The sequence below is a fragment of the Triticum aestivum genome, chromosome 1B, assembly GCF_018294505.1.
Source record: "Triticum aestivum cultivar Chinese Spring chromosome 1B, IWGSC CS RefSeq v2.1, whole genome shotgun sequence".
Taxonomy (NCBI): domain Eukaryota; kingdom Viridiplantae; phylum Streptophyta; class Magnoliopsida; order Poales; family Poaceae; genus Triticum; species Triticum aestivum.
In genome coordinates this window covers 676,554,228-676,574,956 of record NC_057795.1, presented here as the reverse complement: position 1 = coordinate 676,574,956, position 20,729 = coordinate 676,554,228, and the positions used below count along the sequence as shown (strand labels likewise).

Below are 20,729 nucleotides of genomic sequence, written 5' to 3'. Positions count from 1 at the left end.
TCTGACGGTAGTCATAAAATGCTCGCCCACTCGACACAGTCATTGCTCATGGCCTCAAATTATATTGAAGATTTTTTAAATGTAAATGGATTTAAAGAGTGTTCACGTATTTAAAAAAGCACTTGCATTAGAAAATTTCCAAACATCAAAACAGAAGATTTGGCCGAAAACCCTGGAAAAAATCCTCAAGAAAAACCAACAAAAATCACAGATACCCAGTGGAAATAGAGAAACCAAAATCAACATAAAACCAACTTTAAAAATGGTCAGAAAACATCGGAAGGCATAGAATCATAATAAATGGCCTTGTCTGTTACTGCCCAAGTTGCGCGATTTGTACATGGACAGTACTATTCTACATTGTGAGCGTAGAATAGGAAATTCCTCAACGAGGGAAAGGGAGGGAACGTTGGTTTGAATGGAGAGAGAGGGAAGCAAATTAGAGCGGCCCGACCTGCCACGTCCTAGCTAACTAGGCCGGATTAGGTGGCCGCACTGGGCTAGCCCACAGTTTGATAAAAGTTTGATATGTGTTCTCCACAATGACAATGGTTTAAGCCTTCTGGAAAAATTCTTTCCAAAAAAAAAAGGTTTACTAGAAATTTCACCGCAAATGATAGTTTTTTACATCTGCGAGAATGTAAAAAAAAGAATCATTTGTTTTATTTATAACCTCTAACTGCAAGAGTTTCTTATCGTAAGGATTTTGTAAATTTCCTTCAGATTACTTTTGTTTCATAAAGAAGGCGGAGATGGAGAAGGAGAAGAAAGTGTCTGAAGGGAATGATGTATCGTCTGGGCAGAGGGGATGTTGCCATGAAGACAATGATGTATCATCTGGGCAGTTGTTTTCATCATCTGGTATCTCCAAAATCCACGATATATCAATCTTATCTCTATAGCTGTCGGTCGATTCAAAGATCTGCCATGGCAGGCAGTAGATGCTTATCCTCATCGCACCCTCATGAACACAGGCAAACACCCTCTCTCCATGCATACGTGCAAAACAGAGCAACATTCACCAAGCAAGATTCTTCGTGCAAAACACAATGCATTCCACTAAATGCTAGCCATCATGGGCGGGCACAGAGTAGATTCACAATGGTGGGTGCACATGAGGAAATATCCAAATGGATTGATTGAGGGCCTATTCATGAAAAAGTAAAGCTCCATGGGTATTGTGTGAAATAATGTATGATTATGGCTGGTTCGGAGTGATTTGGACTATTTTGTACCTCTTACGGACTGGTTCATTGCATTTTGCAACTTTGTGTACTCCCTTCATCGAAATATATAGGGCATGATGTTTCTGTTGGGGAACGTAGCAGAAATTCAAAATTTTCCTACGTGTCACCAAGATCTATCTATGGAGAAACCAGCAACGAGGGGAAGGAGAGTGCATCTACATACCCTTGTAGATCGCTAAGCGGAAGCGTTCAAGAGAACGGGGTTGAAGTAGTCATACTCGTCGTGATCCAAATCACCGGAGATCCTAGTGGCGAACGGACGGCACCTCCGCGTTCAACACACGTACAGCCCGGTGACGTCTCCCACGCCTTGATCCAGCAAGGAGAGAGGGAGAGGTTGAGGAAGACTCCATCCAGCAGCAGCACAACGGCGTGGTGGTGGTGGAGGAGCGTGGCAATCCTGCAGGGCTTCGCCAAGCACCGCGGGAGAGGAGGAGGACTTGAGAGAGGGGGAGGGCTGCGCCAGAACTTGTGGTGCGGCTGCCCTCCCACCCCCCACATATATATAGGGGCAAGGGAGAGGGGGGGCGGCCCCCTCAGATCCAATCTGAGAAGGGGGCGGCGGCCAAGGGGGGGAGGAGTGCCTCCCAAGTCAAGTGGAGGCCCTCCCCCTTAGGGTTTTCCCCTTCCCATGCGCATGGGCCTTGGGGGGCTGGTGCCCCTGGCCCATTAAGGCTAGGGCGCCCCCCTACAGCCCATGCTACTGTATTGGACGTGGTGGAACAATTTCCGGACCTCCGGACCCCTCCGGAATCCTCCGGAACCTTCTGGAAGCTTCCCGGTACAATACCGAAAAAACCCGAACTTTTTCCGGAACCCGAACAACAACTTTCCATATATAAATCTTTACCTCCGGACCATTCCGGACCTCCTCGTGACGTCCGGGATCTCATCCGGGACTCCGAACAACATTCGGTAACCACATACAAACTTCCTTTATAACCCTAGCGTCATCGAACCTTAAGTGTGTAGACCCTACGGGTTCGGGAACATGCAGACATGACCGAGACGTTCTCCGGTCAATAACCAACAGCGGGATCTGGATACCCATGTTGGCTCCCACATGTTCCACGATGATCTCATCGGATGAACCACGATGTCAAGGACTCAATCGATCCCGTATACAATTCCCTTTGTCTAGCGGTATTGTACTTGCCCGAGATTCGATCGTCGGTATACCGATACCTTGTTCAATCTCGTTACCGGCAAGTCTCTTTACTCGTTCCGTAACACATCATCCCGTGATCAACCCCTTGGTCACATTGTGCACATTATGATGATGTCCTACCGAGTGGGCCCAGAGATACCTCTCCGTTTACACGGAGTGACAAATCCCAGTCTCGATTCGTGCCAACCCAACAGACACTTTCGGAGATACCTGTAGTGCACCTTTATAGCCACCCAGTTACGTTGTGACGTTTGGTACACCCAAAGCATTCCTACGGTATCCGGGAGTTGCACAATCTCATGGTCTAAGGAAATGATACTTGACATTAGAAAAGCTTTAGCATACGAACTACACGATCTTTGTGCTAGGCTTAGGATTGGGTCTTGTCCATCACATCATTCTCCTAATGATGTGATCCCGTTATCAACGACATCCAATGTCCATGGTCAGGAAACCGTAACCATCTATTGATCAACGAGCTAGTCAACTAGAGACTTACTAGGGACATGGTGTTGTCTATGTATCCACACATGTATCTAAGTTTCCTATCAATAAAATTATAGCATGGATAATAAACGATTATCATGAACAAGGAAATATAATAATAACTAATTTATTATTGCCTCTAGGGCATATTTCCAACAGTCTCCCACTTGCACTAGAGTCAATAATCTAGTTCACATCGCTATGTGATTAACACTGATAGGTCACATCGCCATGTGACCAACATCCAAAGAGTTTACTAGTGTCACTAAACTAGTTCACATCACCATGTGATTAAGACTCAATGAGTTCTGGGGTTTGATCATGTTTTCCTTGTGAGAGAGGTTTTAGTCAACGGGTCTGCAGTATTCAGATCCGTATGTACTTCGCAATTCTCTATGTCATATTGTAAATGCTGCTTCCACGCTCCACTTGAAGTTATTCCAAATGGTTGCTCCACTATACGTATCCGGTTTGCTACTCAGAGTCATTCGGATAGGTGTTAAAGCTTGCATCGTCGTAACCCTTTACGCCGAACTCTTTATCACCTCCATAATCGAGAAACAAATCCTTATTCCTCTAAGGATAATTTTGACCGCTGTCCAATGATCCGTTCCTGGATCATTCTTGTACCCCTTGACTGACTCATGGCAAGGCACACTTCCGGTGCGGTACACAGCATAGCATACTATAGAGCCTACGTCTGAAGCGTAGGGGACGGCCTTCGTCCTTTGTCTCTCTTCTGCCGTGGTCGAGCTTTTAACTCTTAACTTCATACCTTACAACTCAGGCAAGAACTCCTTCTTTGACTGATCCATCTTGAACACCTTCAAGATCATGTCAAGGTATGTGCTCATTTGAAAGTATTATTAAGCATTTTGATCTATCCTTATAGATCTTGATGCTTAATGTTCAAGTAGCTTAATCCAGGTTTTCCATTGAAAAACACTTTTCAAATAACCCTATATGCTTTCCAGAAATTCTACATCATTTCTGATCAACAATATGTCAACAACATATACTTATCAGAAATTCTATAGTGCTCCCACTCACTTCTTTGGAAATACAAGTTTCTCATAAACTTTGTACAAACCCAAAATCTTTGATCATCTTATCAAAGTGTATATTCCAACTCCGAGATGCTTACTCCAGTCCATGGAAGGATCGCTGGAGCTAGCATACCTTTTAGCATCCTTAGGATCGACAAAACCTTTCTGATTGTATCACATACAACCTTTCCTTACGAAAACTGGTAAGGAAACTCGTTTTGACATCCATCTGCCAGATTTCATAAATGCAGCTAATGCTAACATGATTCCGACGGACTTAAGCATCGCTACGGATGAGAAAATCTCATCGTAGTCAACTCCTTGAACTTGTGAAAAACTCTTCGCCACAAGTCGAGCTTCATAGACGGTGACATTACCGTCCACGTCCGTCTTCTTCTTAAAGATCCATTTATCTCAATGGCTTGCCGATCATCGGGCAAGTCCACCAAAGTCCATGCTTTGTTCTGATACATGGATCCTATCTCGGATTTCATGGCTTCTAACCATTTGTCGGAATTTGGGCCCACCATCGCTTCTCCATAGCTCGTAGGTTCATTGTTGTCTAGCAACATGACCTTCAAGACAGGATTACTGTACCACTCTGAAGTAGTACGCATCCTTGTCACCCTACGAGGTACGGTAGTGACTTGATCCGAAACTTCATGATCACTATCATAAGCTTCTACTTCAATTGGTGTAGGTGCCACAGGAACAACTTCCTGTGCCCTGCTACACACTAGTTGAAGTGACGGTTCAATAACCTCATCAAGTCTCCACCATCCTCCCACTCAATTCTCGAGACAAACCTTTCCTCGAGAAAGGACCCGATTCAAGAAACAATCCCTATTGCTTTCGGATCTGAATTAGGAGGTATACCCAACTGTTTTGGGTGTCCTATGAAGATGCATTTTATCCGCTTTGGGTTCGAGCTTATCAACCTGAAACTTTTTCACATAAGCGTCGCAGCCCCAAACTTTTAAGAAACGACAACTTAGGTTTCTCCAAACGGTGTCGTCTCAACGGAATTACGTGGTACCCTATTAAAGTGAGTGCGGTTGTCTCTAATGCCTAACCCATGAACGATAGTGGTAATTCGATAAGAGACATCATGGTACGCACCATATCCAATAGGGTGCAACTATGATGTTCGGACACACCATCACACTTTGGTGTTCCAGGCGGTATTAATTGTGAAACAATTTCCACAATGTCTTAATTGCGTGCCAAAGCTCGTAACTCAGATACTCATCTCTATGATCATATCATAGACATTTTATCCTCTTGTCACGAAGATCTTCAACTTCACTCTGAAATTACTTGAACCATTCAATAATTCAGACTTGTGTTTCATCAAGTAAATATACTCAGTATCTACTCAAATCATCCGTGAAGTAAGAACATAACAATATCCATTGCGTGCCTTAGCACTTATTGGACTGCACACATCAAAATGTATTACTTCCAACAAGTTGCTATCTATTTCCATTTTACTGAAAACGAGGCTTTTCAGTCATCTTGCCTATGTGGTATGATTTGCATATCTCAAGTGATTCAAAATCAAGTGAGTCCAAACGATCCGTCTGCATGGAGTTTCTTCATGCGTATACACCAATAGACATGGTTGCATGTCTCAAACTTTTTCAAAAATGAGTGAGTCCAAAGATCCATCAACATGGAGCTTCTTCATGTGTTTTATACCAATATGACTTACATGGCAGTGCCACAAGTAAGTGGTACTATCATTATTATCTTATATCTTTTGGCATGAACATGTGTATCACTACGATCGAGATTCAATAAACCATTCCTTTAGGTGCAAGACCATTGAAGGTATTATTCAAATAAATAGAGTAACCATTATTCTCCTTAAATGAATAACCGTATTGCGATAGACATAATCCAATCATGTCTATGCTCAACGCAAACACCAAATGACAATTATTCAGGTTTAATACTAATCTTGATGGTAGAGGGAGCGTGCGATGTTTGATCACATCAAACTTGGAAACACTTCCAACACATATCGTCAGCTCACCTTTAGCTAGTCTCCGTTTATTCCGTAGCTCTTTTATTTCGAGTTACTAACACTTAGCAACCGAACCGGTATCTAATACCCTGGTGCTACTAGGAGTACTAGTAAAGTACACATTAACATAATGTATATCCAATATACTTCTATCGACCTTGCCAGCCTTCTCATCTACCAAGTATCTAGGGTAATTCCGCTCTAGTGACTATTCCCCTTATCACAGAAGCACTTAGTCTCGGGTTTGGGTTCAACCTTGGGTTTCTTCACTGGAGCAGCAGCTGATTTGCCGTTTCATGAAGTATCCCTTCTTGCCCTTGCCCTTCTTGAAACTAGTGGTTTCACCAACCATCAACAATTGATGCTCCTTCTTGATTTCTACTTTCGCGGTGTCAAACATCGTGAATACCTCAAGGATCATCATATCTATCCCTGATATGTTATAGTTCATCACGAAGCTCTAGCAGCTTGGTGGCAATGACTTTGGAGAAACATCACTATCTCATCTGGAAGATCAACTCCCACTCGATTCAAGTGATTGTTGCACTCAGACAATCTGATCACAAGCTCAACGATTGAGCTTTTCTCCCTTAGTTTGCAGGCTAAGAAAATCGTCGGAGGTCTTATACCTCTTGACGTGGGCACGAGCCTGAAATCCCAATTTCAGCCCTCGAAACATCTCATATGTTCCGCGACGTTTCGAAAACGTCTTTGGTGCCTCTACTCTAAACCATTTAACTGAACTATCACGTAGTTATCAAAACGTGTATGTCCGATGTTCGCAACATCCACAAACAACGTTTGGGGTTCAGCACACTGAGCGGTGCATTAAGGACATAAGCTTTCTACTGTCCGCATAATCGCTACTATCAACTTTCAACTATATTTTCTCTAGGAACATATCTAAACAGTGGAACTAAAGCGCGAGCTTACGACATAATTTGCAAAGATCTTTTGACTATGTTCAGGATAATTAAGTTCATCTTATGAACTCCCACTCAGATAGACATCCCTCTAGTCATCTAAGTGATTACATGATCCGAGTCAACTAGGCCGTGTCCGATCATCACGTGAGACGGACTAGTCATCATCGGTGAACATCTTCATGTTGATCGTATCTACTATACGACTCATGCTCGACCTTTCGGTCTCTTGTGTTCCGAGGCCATGTCTGTACATGCTAGGCTCGTCAAGTCAACCTAAGTGTTTCGCGTGTGTAAATCTGTCTTACACCTGTTGTATGTGAACGTAAGAATCCATCACACCCGATCATCACGTGGTGCTTAGAAATGACGAACTTTCGCAATGGTGCACAGTTAGGGGGAACACTTTCTTGAAATTTTAATGAGGGATCATCTTATTTACTACCGTCGTTCTAAGCAAATAAGATGCATAAACATGATAAACATCACATGCAATCAAATAATGACATGATATGGCCAATATCATTATGCTCCTTTTGATCTCCATCTTCGGGGCTCCATGATCATCATCGTCACCGGCATGACACCATGATCTCCATCATCATGATCTCCATCATCGTGTCTTCATGAAGTTGTCTCGCCAACTATTACTTCTACTACTATGGCTACCGGTTAGCAATAAAGTAAAGTAATTACATGGCGTTGTTCAATGACACGCAGGTCATACAATAAATAAAGACAACTCCTATGGCTCCTGCCGGTTGTCATACTCACCGACATGCAAGTCGTGATTCCTATTACAAGAACATGATCAATCTCATACATCACAAATCATTCATCACATTCTTCTTGGCCATATCACATCACATAGCATACCCTGCAAAAACAAGTTAGACGTCCTCTAATTGTTGTTTGCATGTTTTACGTGGCTGCTATGGGTTTCTAGCAAGAACGTTTCTTACCTACGCAAAACCACAACGTGATATGCCAATTGCTATTTACCCTTCATAAGGACCCTTTTCATCGAATCCGTTCCGACTAAAGTGGGAGAGACTGGCACCCGCTAGCCACCTTATGCACCAAGTGCATGTCAGTCGGTGGAACCTGTCTCACGTAAGAGTACGTGTAAGGTCGGTCCGGGCCGCTTCATCCCACAATACCGTCGAAACAAGATTGGACTAGTAACGGTAAGCATATTGAACAAAATCAACGCCCACAACTACTTTGTGTTCTACTCGTGCAAAGAATCTACGCAATAGACCTAGCTCATGATGCCACTGTTGGGGAACGTAGCAGAAATTCAAAATTTTCCTACGTGTCACCAAGATCTATCTATGAAGAAACCAGCAACGAGGGGAAGGAGAGTGCATCTACATGCCCTTGTAGATCGCTAAGCGGAAGCGTTCAAGAGAACGGGGTTGAAGGAGTCGTACTCGTCGTGATCCAAATCACCGGAGATCCTAGTGCCGAACGGACGGCACCTCCGCGTTCAACACACGTACAGCCCCGTGACGTCTCCCACGCCTTGATCCAGCAAGGAGAGAGGGAGAGGTTGAGGAAGACTCCATCCAGCAGCAGCACAACGGCGTGGTGGTGGTGGAGGAGCGTGGCAATCCTGCAGGGCTTCGCCAAGCACCGCGGGAGAGGAGGAGGACTTGGGAGAGGGGGAGGGCTGCGCCAGAACTTGTGGTGCGGCTGCCCTCCCACCCCCCACAAATATATAGGGGCAAGGGAGAGGGGGGCCGGCCCCCTCAGATCCAATCTGAGGAGGGGGCGGCGGCCAAGGGAGGGAGGAGTGCCTCCCAAGTCAAGTGGAGGCCCTCCCCCTTAGGGTTTTCCCCTTCCCATGTGCATGGGCCTTGGGGGGGCTGGTGCCCCTGGCCCATTAAGGCTAGGGCGCCCCCCCTACAGCCCATGCTACTGTATTTGACGTGGTGGAACAATTTCCGGACATCCGGACCCCTCCGGAATCCTCCGGAACCTTCTGGAAGCTTCCCGGTACATTACCGAAAAAACCCAAACTTTTTCCGGAACCCGAACAACAACTTTCTATATATAAATCTTTACCTCCGGACCATTCCGGGACTCCTCGTGACATCTAGGATCTCATCCGGGACTCCGAACAACATTCGGTAACCACATACAAACTTCCTTTATAACCCTAGCGTCATCGAACCTTAAGTGTGTAGACCCTACGGGTTCGGGAACATGCAGACATGACCGAGACGTTCTCCGGTCAATAACCAACAGCGGGATCTGGATACCCATGTTGGCTCCCACATGTTCCACGATGATCTCATCGGATGAACCACGATGTCAAGGACTCAATCGATCCCGTATACAATTCCCTTTGTCTAGCGGTATTGTACTTGCCTGAGATTCGATCGTCGGTATCCCGATACCTTGTTCAATCTTGTTACTGGCAAGTCTCTTTACTCGTTCCGTAACACATCATCCCGTGATCAACCCCTTGGTCACATTGTGCACATTATGATGATGTCCTACCGAGTGGGCCCAGAGATACCTCTCCGTTTACACGGAGTGACAAATCCCAGTCTCGATTCGTGCCAACCCAACAGACACTTTCGGAGATACCTGTAGTGCACCTTTATAGCCACCCAGTTACGTTGTGACGTTTGGTACACCCAAAGCATTCCTACGGTATCCGGGAGTTGCACAATCTCATGGTCTAAGGAAATGATACTTGACATTAGAAAAGCTTTAGCATACGAACTACACGATCTTTGTGCTAGGCTTAGGATTGGGTCTTGTCCATCACATCATTCTCCTAATGATGTGATCCCGTTATCAATGACATCCAATGTCCATGGTCAGGAAACCGTAACCATCTATTGATCAACGAGCTAGTCAATTAGAGACTTACTAGGGACATGGTGTTGTCTATGTACCCACACATGTATCTGAGTTTCCTATCAATACAATTATAGCATGGATAATAAACGATTATCATGAACAAGGAAATATAATAATAATAACCAATTTATTATTGCCTCTAGGGCATATTTCCAACAGTTTCTTTTTTAGGTTACCTTTGACCACTGCTAAGATAGTACAAAATATGAGGATGTATGATGTGAAAATTATATCATTAAAAACTCCTTTCAGATACGAGATTGATGGTATACTTTTTATAACACACGCATCATGTATTATTTCTCTAACCCGTTGTCAAAGTCAACCTCGAAAAGCATAGTAGGCCTCGTATTTTCATTGAGGCATTGACCTTGTATATCTAGACGGAGGGAGTACCAAAGTCTTCCATCATACAACTTGCGTGTTAAATGACTCGTAGAGACACTTTCCGTTAATCACATTACAATTTTTTTACTATATAGGCAAAGGTAACATATCATCGAGTATATAGCCCCTTATTATATTTCCGTAATTTCCAGATTAGATAATCGAGAAATCGATTATACTTTTGCTAATCAATTTACACTCTCGGATTCTGGCAATTAGTCAGTGCATGACCAGAGAAGTATGCACTGTATGCATGTCTTTTTTTCGAAATAGTTTGACTACATGTTGCAAGGCTGTGTGGCCGCAAGCATGCATGCATGTCGTGCCCTATAGCTATTTAGTGTGTTACACTTGGGTAATGAAAAAACGGTACCTGATAAAAAGCCAAACCGTAAATTTGAAACATAGTGGCTTTGCAAAGATTCTTTGTTAGATTATATACCAGTTAATGTGCTTTTTGACATCTCAAAAGCAACACTACACTCATGTCATGGAGTGTTTCTGTGTTTGGACTATAATTTTAGCATTCCACTTAGAAGGCGTCGCATAGCTTAGATGCCTGACCTATGGAATGACGTTGTTGGCAACCTGAGTGCTAACTAATTATCGCAACAGTTCAGTCCACAACAAACATGAACATGTCTTCTAACTACATGCCAGTTTTTGCCCTCGAAAAAAGTGGTGTTGTTTGGTTAAAAAAACAAAAATGAGTGCCATAAAAGGGTATTTAGTATCAATTTTGCCATTTTCCTTCTTACCCACGGCACCAGACATGTCTTTTCTTCACGAAAAAATGCAAACTGCGCATGAACATGTCCAATGGCAAAATAAAATAAAATATCTAGACGGTTTTAATAGGGCACATACAAAATCTAGATGGTTATTTAGTATAGCAATAAGAGACGTAGACTATGCCAATAAATTAATATTTTTATGGCAAAAAAATAACAATTTTTTTACTTTACAAATCTCGCATGTCACCATTTATATATATCCAAGTAAGAAATCACGCACATCATGATATACACTTCAAAAAAAATGAATCAAATAGGTGTCCAAAATTCTCTTTGGTTGGAGACCTATCAGTGCCAAAGGAAGACCTGACCGTTATCGAGACTACCCTAGCAACATGGCACAAGAAAAAAATGGTGATAAGACGACTCGACCTTATCACCCAGAAGGAACAAGTGGGATTATTAGTCCATCTTATTTTGTGCATCTCATCTTTGGTTAAAACATCATCCTGGCTACCATTTAGCTACTTTCTCTCATGTCATGTCATGGTTATGGTGCTCGGCTCCTGGGGCGCACTGTGCAGCCACCCCCGCACATACGGTTTAACATTTCACAACCACCCTTGCAATTTGCCCCACTTCCTCTCCAGCTCTTCAAGAAAAATTTAGGTCCAATTGAAGAACCAACCTATGACTGGATGGTTCGTAGGTTGGTTGTACCCCCAGCCTACCAGGGATGAAACTTCAGGTTTGACACATGTGTATCTTGTAAAAGCGGACTATTCTTTCAGTGAAGGCTTTGGCCCCACTGCTTACGAGGTGCTTATGATGACTTCATCAATAACAATACCCGTTCACTAAGCCTTTCGGAGGAGCTTATAAGGGTATGATGTACGTGTGTGCGTTTATAAGATTGAGTGTACGTGTGTACATGTGAGCGTCTGTGTTGTACTCCCTCTATAAAGAAATATAAGAGCTGCTCTTATATTTCTTTATAGAGGGAGTACTTTGTTTCTAAAAAAATCAGGTCCAAAAGAGCGCAAAATCAATCATTGCCTCTGATTTCCTGTTGGACATTGAGAGTTTAATTAAAGATGTAGGGTCTGTTTGGTAGAGACTAGTGTAGCCAAGTCAAAGTGTGACCAGCCACACAAGTATGGCAAGCCACACAAGTGGCTGAGAAATTGGGCACCAAACTTTAGCAAAAGTTGACAAAAAAAATTGTCTCTATAACAAATGAGCCATAGGGGCAATAAAGTGTGGTAAGCCAAAGTGTGGCAAAAACCAAACACATGCCAACTAAATTATGGTCGGGAACTACTGAGCCAAAATGCTACTACTGTATTTATCTATCGGCAGCCTGCAATAATTCTGGAGCCTGCCTTTGACCAGCTTCGTTGGAGCTGTTGAAGGTTCTAACATGTGCAAGTTGCATATTTATACATATTCAGATGCAGGTAGTGGCTGGCCGGCCATTCCATCCTGCAAATTTTGGGGAGAATATATGCTTCTGCTCTAGCCTGTTTGTTACAACTGTTTTTGATCAAAAAAATCAGGAAGCATGTATCACCACCGTCGACGGCCCTGACCTGATAACAATTCTGTTGCTACGCATGCCAAAAATTAAGAATCTGCCTATCATTTGTGCTTTTGCATATAAATCTTTTTAGCATATATTCTTGGCCGTGGCTGTCAGAATCCGGCGCTCTGAAGACGGGAGGAGATAGGCCCAAGTTGGGTTGGGCGACAATTTGATTCGAGAGGGAAGCGTACCGTCTTCTGTTTAAGAACCCACTTATCATTCTGTTTATGCTCTTTCAGTGGATCTTAGGCTTCCACACCCATGGAATAGGAGAAATGTTTATGTATGCATTGCTTCCCCTCGGTTGGTCAGTTGTTTATGCACAAGTGATTTCAGTATTTTGTGCTCTACAGTGACATGCATACCATAGGAATAACAGACTAACAAATGAAGTTTTATTTTTGTGATGGTCTAGAGGAATAATTTGCACTACTACACGACAAGGTCTATGCGTAACTCTTGTACGCACTCTACTAGTACAGGACCCAAATTAAAATTTTGGGCGGCCGCTAAATATTTGAGTGGATGCATCTCTTGTGAAAATTCTTTTTTCATTTTAAAAACTGAATATATTAATTAAAATAAAGAAAGTACAACATACCAACAAAGCTGAAATGTACCCTAAAAACAAAGCTGAAATGGACATAATGTACTTAACTCACTGATAAAAACAGAAAGTTGCATTGCTTTGAAGAGCAACATGAGTCAGCATGTGCTAACTAAAAATTGGTACTATGTGAGGGGGGCAGGGGGTGCACGCGCGCCGGGTGGGTGGGGGGGGGGGCAAGAGCATCTACAACCGGCCGCCCCAAACCGACCTCAAACGCTCTGGCGGCCCGCTCGGTCACTGGTTGGTCATGATTTTTCGACCCAAACGGGCCCCTCAAACGACCGGGCTGACCGGCACCCCTCATATCCAGCCCAAATATGGGGCGGATATGGGGGCGCGCGGGCATGCCCTCCACGTCGGTCCGATGGCAGGGTCCCACGCATATACGCCGAGAAACCCGGCGGTCCGACGAACGCTGCGTCCGTCTCCGCGATGTGAACGTCGCTTGGCGTCGCTTCGGCTCGCCGCCCGAGACCAAATCCGGCTATTCAAGTCGGCCGGCGTCTCGCAACCCAAATCCGGCTATTTAATCCAGGATGAGGCCTATGTGAAGGCCAACCGAGCGTTCCTCCGGCAAGAGCAGACGGCATCTGACGCGCTCTTCGCTGAACTCGACGTGGAGATAGAGGCGGAGGAGGCAGGAGCGGAGCAGCCGGAGGAGCTGGAGCTGCAGCTGCCGCCCATGCTGCCAGAGCCGCCGATGGATACAAAGAGCATGATTGGTTTGCTGCCAATATTTGGCTAGCCAAATATTGGTAATACCAACACTTGCAACTATTGACAACTTTCTATGAGATGGCAAGACGACTCGGTAACCAATCAAGTAGTAGCCAATATTTGGCACAATGTCAAACACTGGCATATCAATTTTTGGCACGAAACCAATTATGCTCAAATTACCTAGTCATTTGTCAACCCGAGATTTAAAAAGACCAATACTCAAATCCATAGCATGGCCAACAATACCTTATTAAAACATTAATTTCCATTTTAGACACACACGCACACGCATACACACATGCACCTGCACGCACGCACGCACATACGCATGCACGCACATATTATGCCTTTTTTATAATGAATTTCACCTGGCCACACATTGTGCATGCCGGCATCCCCCCCCCCCCCCCCCCCACATGAATTTGACCACAAAACTTACACCCCATATGTGCAAAACAACAATATTATTTTTTCAACCACCTATTACATACCGAGCAAGAACTACAGATAATCCGTCTGTCTGATTAATTAAAGAGCCGACCAATAGAGCTAACAATCCTAGCGATATGTTGTGCATAACAAGTTTAGGTAGTAGTACGAATGAGCGATGGGTGTTAACCCTGACCTCCTCGCTAGATAGTGCTGATAACAATTCCTTCATTGCTTTCTAGCGTGCAGAATCCAGAATCTGCCAATCATGTGGACTTTCTGCATTTAAATGTGGCATATGTTCTCGGTCGGCCATGGTTGTCAGAATCTGGCTAGTGCCCCGGAGGAGATAGGGCCGAAGTAGGGTGCAAATTTAATTCGAAAAGAAGACATGTCATTCTTTTTCTAGGACCAAGTTATAGTTCCATTATTTTGCTTCAAGTGGATCATAGACTCCGACACTCCGTGGCATTGGAGGAGCAATGTGTATTTGTTTTGGTGTACTTATGCGGCAGTGTCCGACAGAAAATATATCCCCGCCGGCTTTTCCAATTTACTGACGGTTAACAGCTGACAACAGAAGAAATGCATCAGGCTAGGTAAGCAAAAAATGTTGCATCCCTGTTACGATAGTGCCGTCAGGAAAATAACATTTGGGTGGAGAAAAAAAATATGATAGAAAAGCCATAATTGTTCCATTTCAAATTTCACAAAAAAAAAATAGAACATATAGCTCAACATCAGTAGCTCACATCAATGATAGGTCTAAAAAAAGACATGTATCTTCTTCATATACAAATTCGTTGAAAATTCACACAGAACAGGTGAAGGTCATAAGAAACACAAGCGCACATCTAAAAACATGCAAGTCCTTCAACTACATATGCAGAAACAAAACCTCATTTTCACTCAATTTTATCTTGACTTGCAAAATTCTCTTCCAGATTAGCCTACATTGAAGTTGTAATTTTTCGGTCAAGTGTTATATATGTTCTAACTGTTGTATGCAAATTTTTAACGAACCATGTTGTACATACAAGATTTAAAAGCAATATTGCGAGAACAAGTACCATTATTTATAAGATACGGTAAGCATCTATTTGACATCTCAGTTTCTCACATTAACTTCACCAAAAATTGGCTTCACCCATCTAATATGATCGCATACTAACTGAGTTGTGCATGCTATAATCCTGTCTAAGATATGATACCAACCATTCAACTAGCGAGAACCATTCAACTAACAAATGACAACATTAGCACAAGGTTTTTGAATTTTTTTTCGATAAAGGGTGGTCTTTATTAACTCATGATGTTGCATCAAGAGGATACAAAACACAACGAGTACATACCCGACCTCTGCATAACTAAGATGCTTACAACCAGCAAATAAAGAAAACAACGGAAAGAAGAGAACGACCCCGTAGGGTCTGGGCGAGGCAAAGAACTCATTGGAGCAAAACATCAACTATTACCACCTCTATTGACAACATCGGGACGGCGAGGAGGCTCCCTCAACAACAATGCCTTCAGGAAGGAGACGGTGTGTGAACACCATCATCGCTGGATCCAACCACAGGTGAGATCGTGGTCGTGGGTTTTCACCCGGAAAAGAAAGATCGAGTATGATCCAGACAAGGTTTTTGAATAATGTACTTGTTTAATTCCATGCATATGTACAAAGTGTCGGACCATAAATCACAAAGTAATGTAAGGCCCTGTACAATGTAAGGTGCTTAGGATGGTGCTTGCTAAAATAAACCGAGCTTTTCTGAAGCACCAGTGCTCAGTGCGGAGACCGAAAAAAATTGAGGTGGGGCGGACACTAAGGTGTAAATTAAATTATGATATGCTACCATTCACAATATGAAAATACCACTAAGATCACTGAATTGCACATTGTCCAACTGTTTTACCACACAAACCACACAAACCACACAAATCACACTGTTGTACTCTTTCTTTTCTTACCCATCTGCAGATCTGCTAGATTTCTATGTTTCCCATTCACTGGCAACAACGCGTGCCAACGACAAGGTCACCACGCCATCCATCACCACCAAGCCATCACACAATCTGCACTGGGTAGCAATAGTAGAACCATTCAGTATCGACATAAGCCACACAAATTATAGTAATAAGCACCTCCCTCTCTCAGACATAAAAAATAGCTAATCGGTAGAAATCCCAATCCCAGCCTATAAGCCTCTCTCATCCCTGATCTCTCACAACCTGTCACCTCCCAATCTCTCGTCGCTGACCACAACAGCAGCACACAGCCGCCCGCCTCTCACCAAGGCGTGCATACAACATCAGCAATCGGGGCGGTGAAGACAGAAATCAGGCCAGCGGATGGGAGGGAATCGGGAAACTGTTGTTGGGGATTGAGGATGCCTTTTAACGTTCCCAATTTGCCAAAATGAAGGGACAATTTTGAATGAATGAGCCGCCGCACACATCCATTGGAATTAAAGGAATACATTTTTCAGATTTTTTTTGTTAAGTTAATTTTTAAAACCATAGGCAAAGTTGTGCACTAAATCGTTGAAGCTAGATTTTTTGATATTATTCTCTCATACAAAAAGTAAGATATATTCTGGATCGCATGGCCAACACGCACCAGCTTTCTGGTGATGGATTCCCAATCTTTGCAACTAGTTATCTGTAGAGAGCGACATGATGCTCTTAAAATAACTCTATAGCTAGCTACTTCACATGTAATAGTTAGCTCATTTTCTTTAATATTATGAATAATCGAGATTTTTAAGGTACACTCAAGACAGTAACAACCCAATATTACTGCACCAAATATGTCGATGGTAGAATCATCACGCTCGCAAGAAGTTGGTTGAACCACAACACTAGTAATAAGAATAGTTTTTCGCTATTTTGTGGTGTAAATAAGAGTCAACATGGATGTAGATGAACACTTTAAAGCTAATAGAACTTGCTTAATTTGGTGTAACAAAAAGCTTTGATTCACTAACCATGGATTACTTTTTTTTAAATGATAGAAGGGAAACCTCTTTCAGTATCTGCATATGAAGATGCACATGTCTCAACTTTAACTACGAAAGCATACATGTATATGCATGTATGGATGCATATATATTATATGTTTTTCTCTTTGAATCTCAATCTTTGAGAGGGAGGAGGTGAGGAAGGAGGCTGAGGCGATTCACGATGCAAAAGGGCTGAAAAGATAGAAAGGTAGATCCCCCACTTCCAGGGGACAAAAATGTTTGTTCCTTTCTCCAATCGCCCCCCCCCCCCCTCCTCACTCCTCTCGTGCTGGCCTGTTGCTTCAAAATTCCTCTAGTTTTCCCATCCACTCGTACGCACATTATCATCCATCTTCGCCGTCCCCCACACAAAGCTGAATCCTCCTCGAGTGCTATAAGTAGCACCTCTTCTCACACCTTCTTCCCTATCCATCTTACCGATCGAAGAACCAATCGTCGAGCGACATCAATGGCTTCTCTGTCGATGAGCGCGGGGTGGACGCCGAAGCAGAACAAGCTGTTTGAGAAGGCGTTGGCGGTGCACGACAGGGACACACCCGACCGCTGGCACAACATCGCCCGTGCTGTCGGGGGCGGCAAGTCAGCGGACGATGTCAGGCGCTACTACGAGCTGCTCGTCCACGACATCGCCCGGATCGAGGCCAGCAAGGTGCCTTTCCCCGCCTACCGTCCACCATGCCCCGGCTCCGGCCACAACGGCAGCTACGAGGCCGACAGGTACGACCGCCATCACTGTGTTTATTTTCAGTTATGCATGGGCTTAAGCTGGAGTTAAGCAGGTAATTTGTGTGATCAGGTTGAAGCACTTGAAGATCTAGCTAGGCGGTAATCTGGTAATGGGCAAGGGATGATACACACTACACAGATGGACTGAACGAAGAAGCATGTGCGTGCATGGGGGTACCTTGTAATACTCATAAGAGTGTGGATGGTGTCCATGACTCCATGTCAATGTATACATGCACGACTAGCGGGCAGAAAAGTCGGCCGGTTATGCAGATGCATGCATGTTCATAATACTCTAGTGGATAGTGGTCTATAAGTATGTACGTGAGATCGACTTGTCTCCTTACTCACATGGGTTTAACTTATCTCGTATGTATTCTAATGTACAATATTAATATTATCCTTATATTATTGTCTGCACATGTAACCATATGTCCATATCAATGGAGAGATAAATTGATGTTAATGCCAAATATGTTATACACACACATACTACTAATACAAAGACAAAACATCTGCGGTGTGTTTCACGCTTTAATCACTTTTTTTTGGGAGCATTTACAACTTAGCATCTCGTTGAGGTGCCACAATAGAGGCAGTAGAGATCATGAGTATATATGTTCAAATAATATTATGTAACCAAGGACGGAGAACACGCACCAATTGATCAAACGGCAGAGCAGAACCGAGAAGAAATCACACTACCACAAAGCACCCATATCATGCTAGGGTTGTTACCTCTCCTCGCATGGGTTCATCATTGTTGTTGATTGTGGAGCTCCTGCGGATATTGGGACACCAGGTCCGGGCCATGGACCTTCCCCCCTTCTGGCTGTTGAAGTCAATGGTTCCTCTTCCACTCGGTGGAACCACTCCAACATCCCCTTTGATGATGGTGGAGCCGCTTCATGTTGTTGTGCTTGGATCATGCTAGGCAACTGTTTGTTGCTCCTCAAGTGCAAGGGTTTCAAGAGGTAAGCTCCCCCGTAGTTTAGAACTGTTGTAGGAATAACTAATTTACCTGGGTCCCACCCGCTCCTATGTGGCAAAATGGTCAAGACGACAACAAGTCAACAAAATTAAAAAACAAACCCTTCATGGTCAACAAGTCAGAGAAAAATACAAAGTAAAAGACAAGGGCGACTGAAATAAAACAAGAGCTAAAGGGCCCAAGTGAAGAATTTCCCTAGACAGCCAAAGTGCATCTGGGTAGCTAGAGGGATGGTGCCTCGCCGTGGACTACAAACCCTCCAACGGGGGTCACTAAATCGCCCGCAACTGTTCGGGCGGGAGGACATTTTCTGTCATCCAACGGCGGTCACCAAAATTGTTTGGACTATTCCCGATGTTCAAAATCTTGCAAACCGACAACATTGGGACCGGTTCAAACAATTTTGCAGTGTTCGTGGACCTGCTAAACAATGAGATCTAGAGACATTCTTGGAGGTGATGACAGCAGGTGTGATCATGCACAACATGATCGTGAAGGATGAGAGTTATGGAGTTCTCCATGGTCAGGATTTTAAAATGAGGGTGATCCTACTCAGCTTCCAGAGCAGAATCTGACGACATTTGAGGATTTTCTCCAAATGCATCATCCAATTCGCAATCAAAGAACTATGTGAAGCCGGAGAATGATCTGGTTGAGCATCTTTGCAGTTTTTTGCATGGTCAATTAGAACACGTATCTGACAAAGTTGAATTCAAACTTTAACTTCTTTATTTCAAAACTTTATGGTTGGATTGTAATACTCTCTCCTATCCATATTAATTGTCGCTGATCTAGTACAACTACTAAATCAACGATAATTAATATGGATCGGAGAGAGTACTTTTTTTTGAAATGTTGTTGCATTGAAATATGCCTCTTTCAGTTGCTTACGAATTGTGTTGTTTATATTTGATTATTTTGACTACTCCGGGTATGGAAAAAAACTGGGAGCGGACATTTGGTGCCTACGGTTGGATAGCCTCCACACATTTGGTGAGGTCCATTTTGATGATCCGCGCTGGAGTTGCCCTTACCAAACTTGACCTATATCTTTCCCCACATATCACTCTCATGTGTAGCCTTGGTGATTTATCAAGGACCTCTACTATATAAAGTCCTCATGGGCATGTAACTCACTCAATTTCACTTGAGTAACTCATTCACTCTCACTTGAGTAACTCAAGGGGAGGTAGAACTACTGTGACACTTAGCCTAGGATGTTTCAGGATCTGAGAGGTAGCATTGTCAATGTTTTTCTTCAGTTGAGAGTAAGGAACACTTAGTCTAAGAGGGAGTACTTGTGTTGTACACTCTTGCACGAGCCATACGGCCTTGTCCTCCTCTCTGAAGTAAACGTGATGGGGTTGCATTCGACACTGACTGTGATCCGTGACCTGTTCCAAAGTTTTGGTTTGTTTGAACTCTGCATTGTCTGTTTCCTCTAGTCTAGTGACCAAATTGTGTCTGAGCGATTTTCTGTGACAGTGCTTCTAACTTGTAAGCTGCACACGGGCACACATTTCCAACTAATTGTGGGGAGTGAGCTCATCAAGCATGCCACATTTGAATTGCGGTTCAGCGATTTGCGGTATAACCACTTGATGAATGAAATCTGAATTTGAGTAGTGTCTCTGAGGCCAGGCCCTGGCCCTGGCAAAGTTTGCGTGAAGAAACTAAACAATCCAATCGACAAAATAATTACATCCTTTATCATATCACATGTGTTTGACACTCCTGCACGAACTTAATTCTGGCTA

At 43.5% G+C, this 20,729-nt stretch overlaps 1 protein-coding gene across 1 annotated transcript; it reads left to right on the top strand.

The window, feature by feature from the left end:
• Positions 1-17,648: 17,648 nt before the first annotated feature.
• LOC123148191 (protein RADIALIS-like 3) lies at positions 17,649-18,401 on the top strand. The gene is made up of 2 exons (XM_044567557.1): positions 17,649-17,972; positions 18,052-18,401. The coding sequence occupies exons 1-2, from the start codon at positions 17,704-17,706 to the stop codon at positions 18,071-18,073; spliced, it is 291 nt and encodes a 96-aa protein (XP_044423492.1). The 5' UTR covers positions 17,649-17,703; the 3' UTR covers positions 18,074-18,401.
• Positions 18,402-20,729: the final 2,328 nt, after the last annotated feature.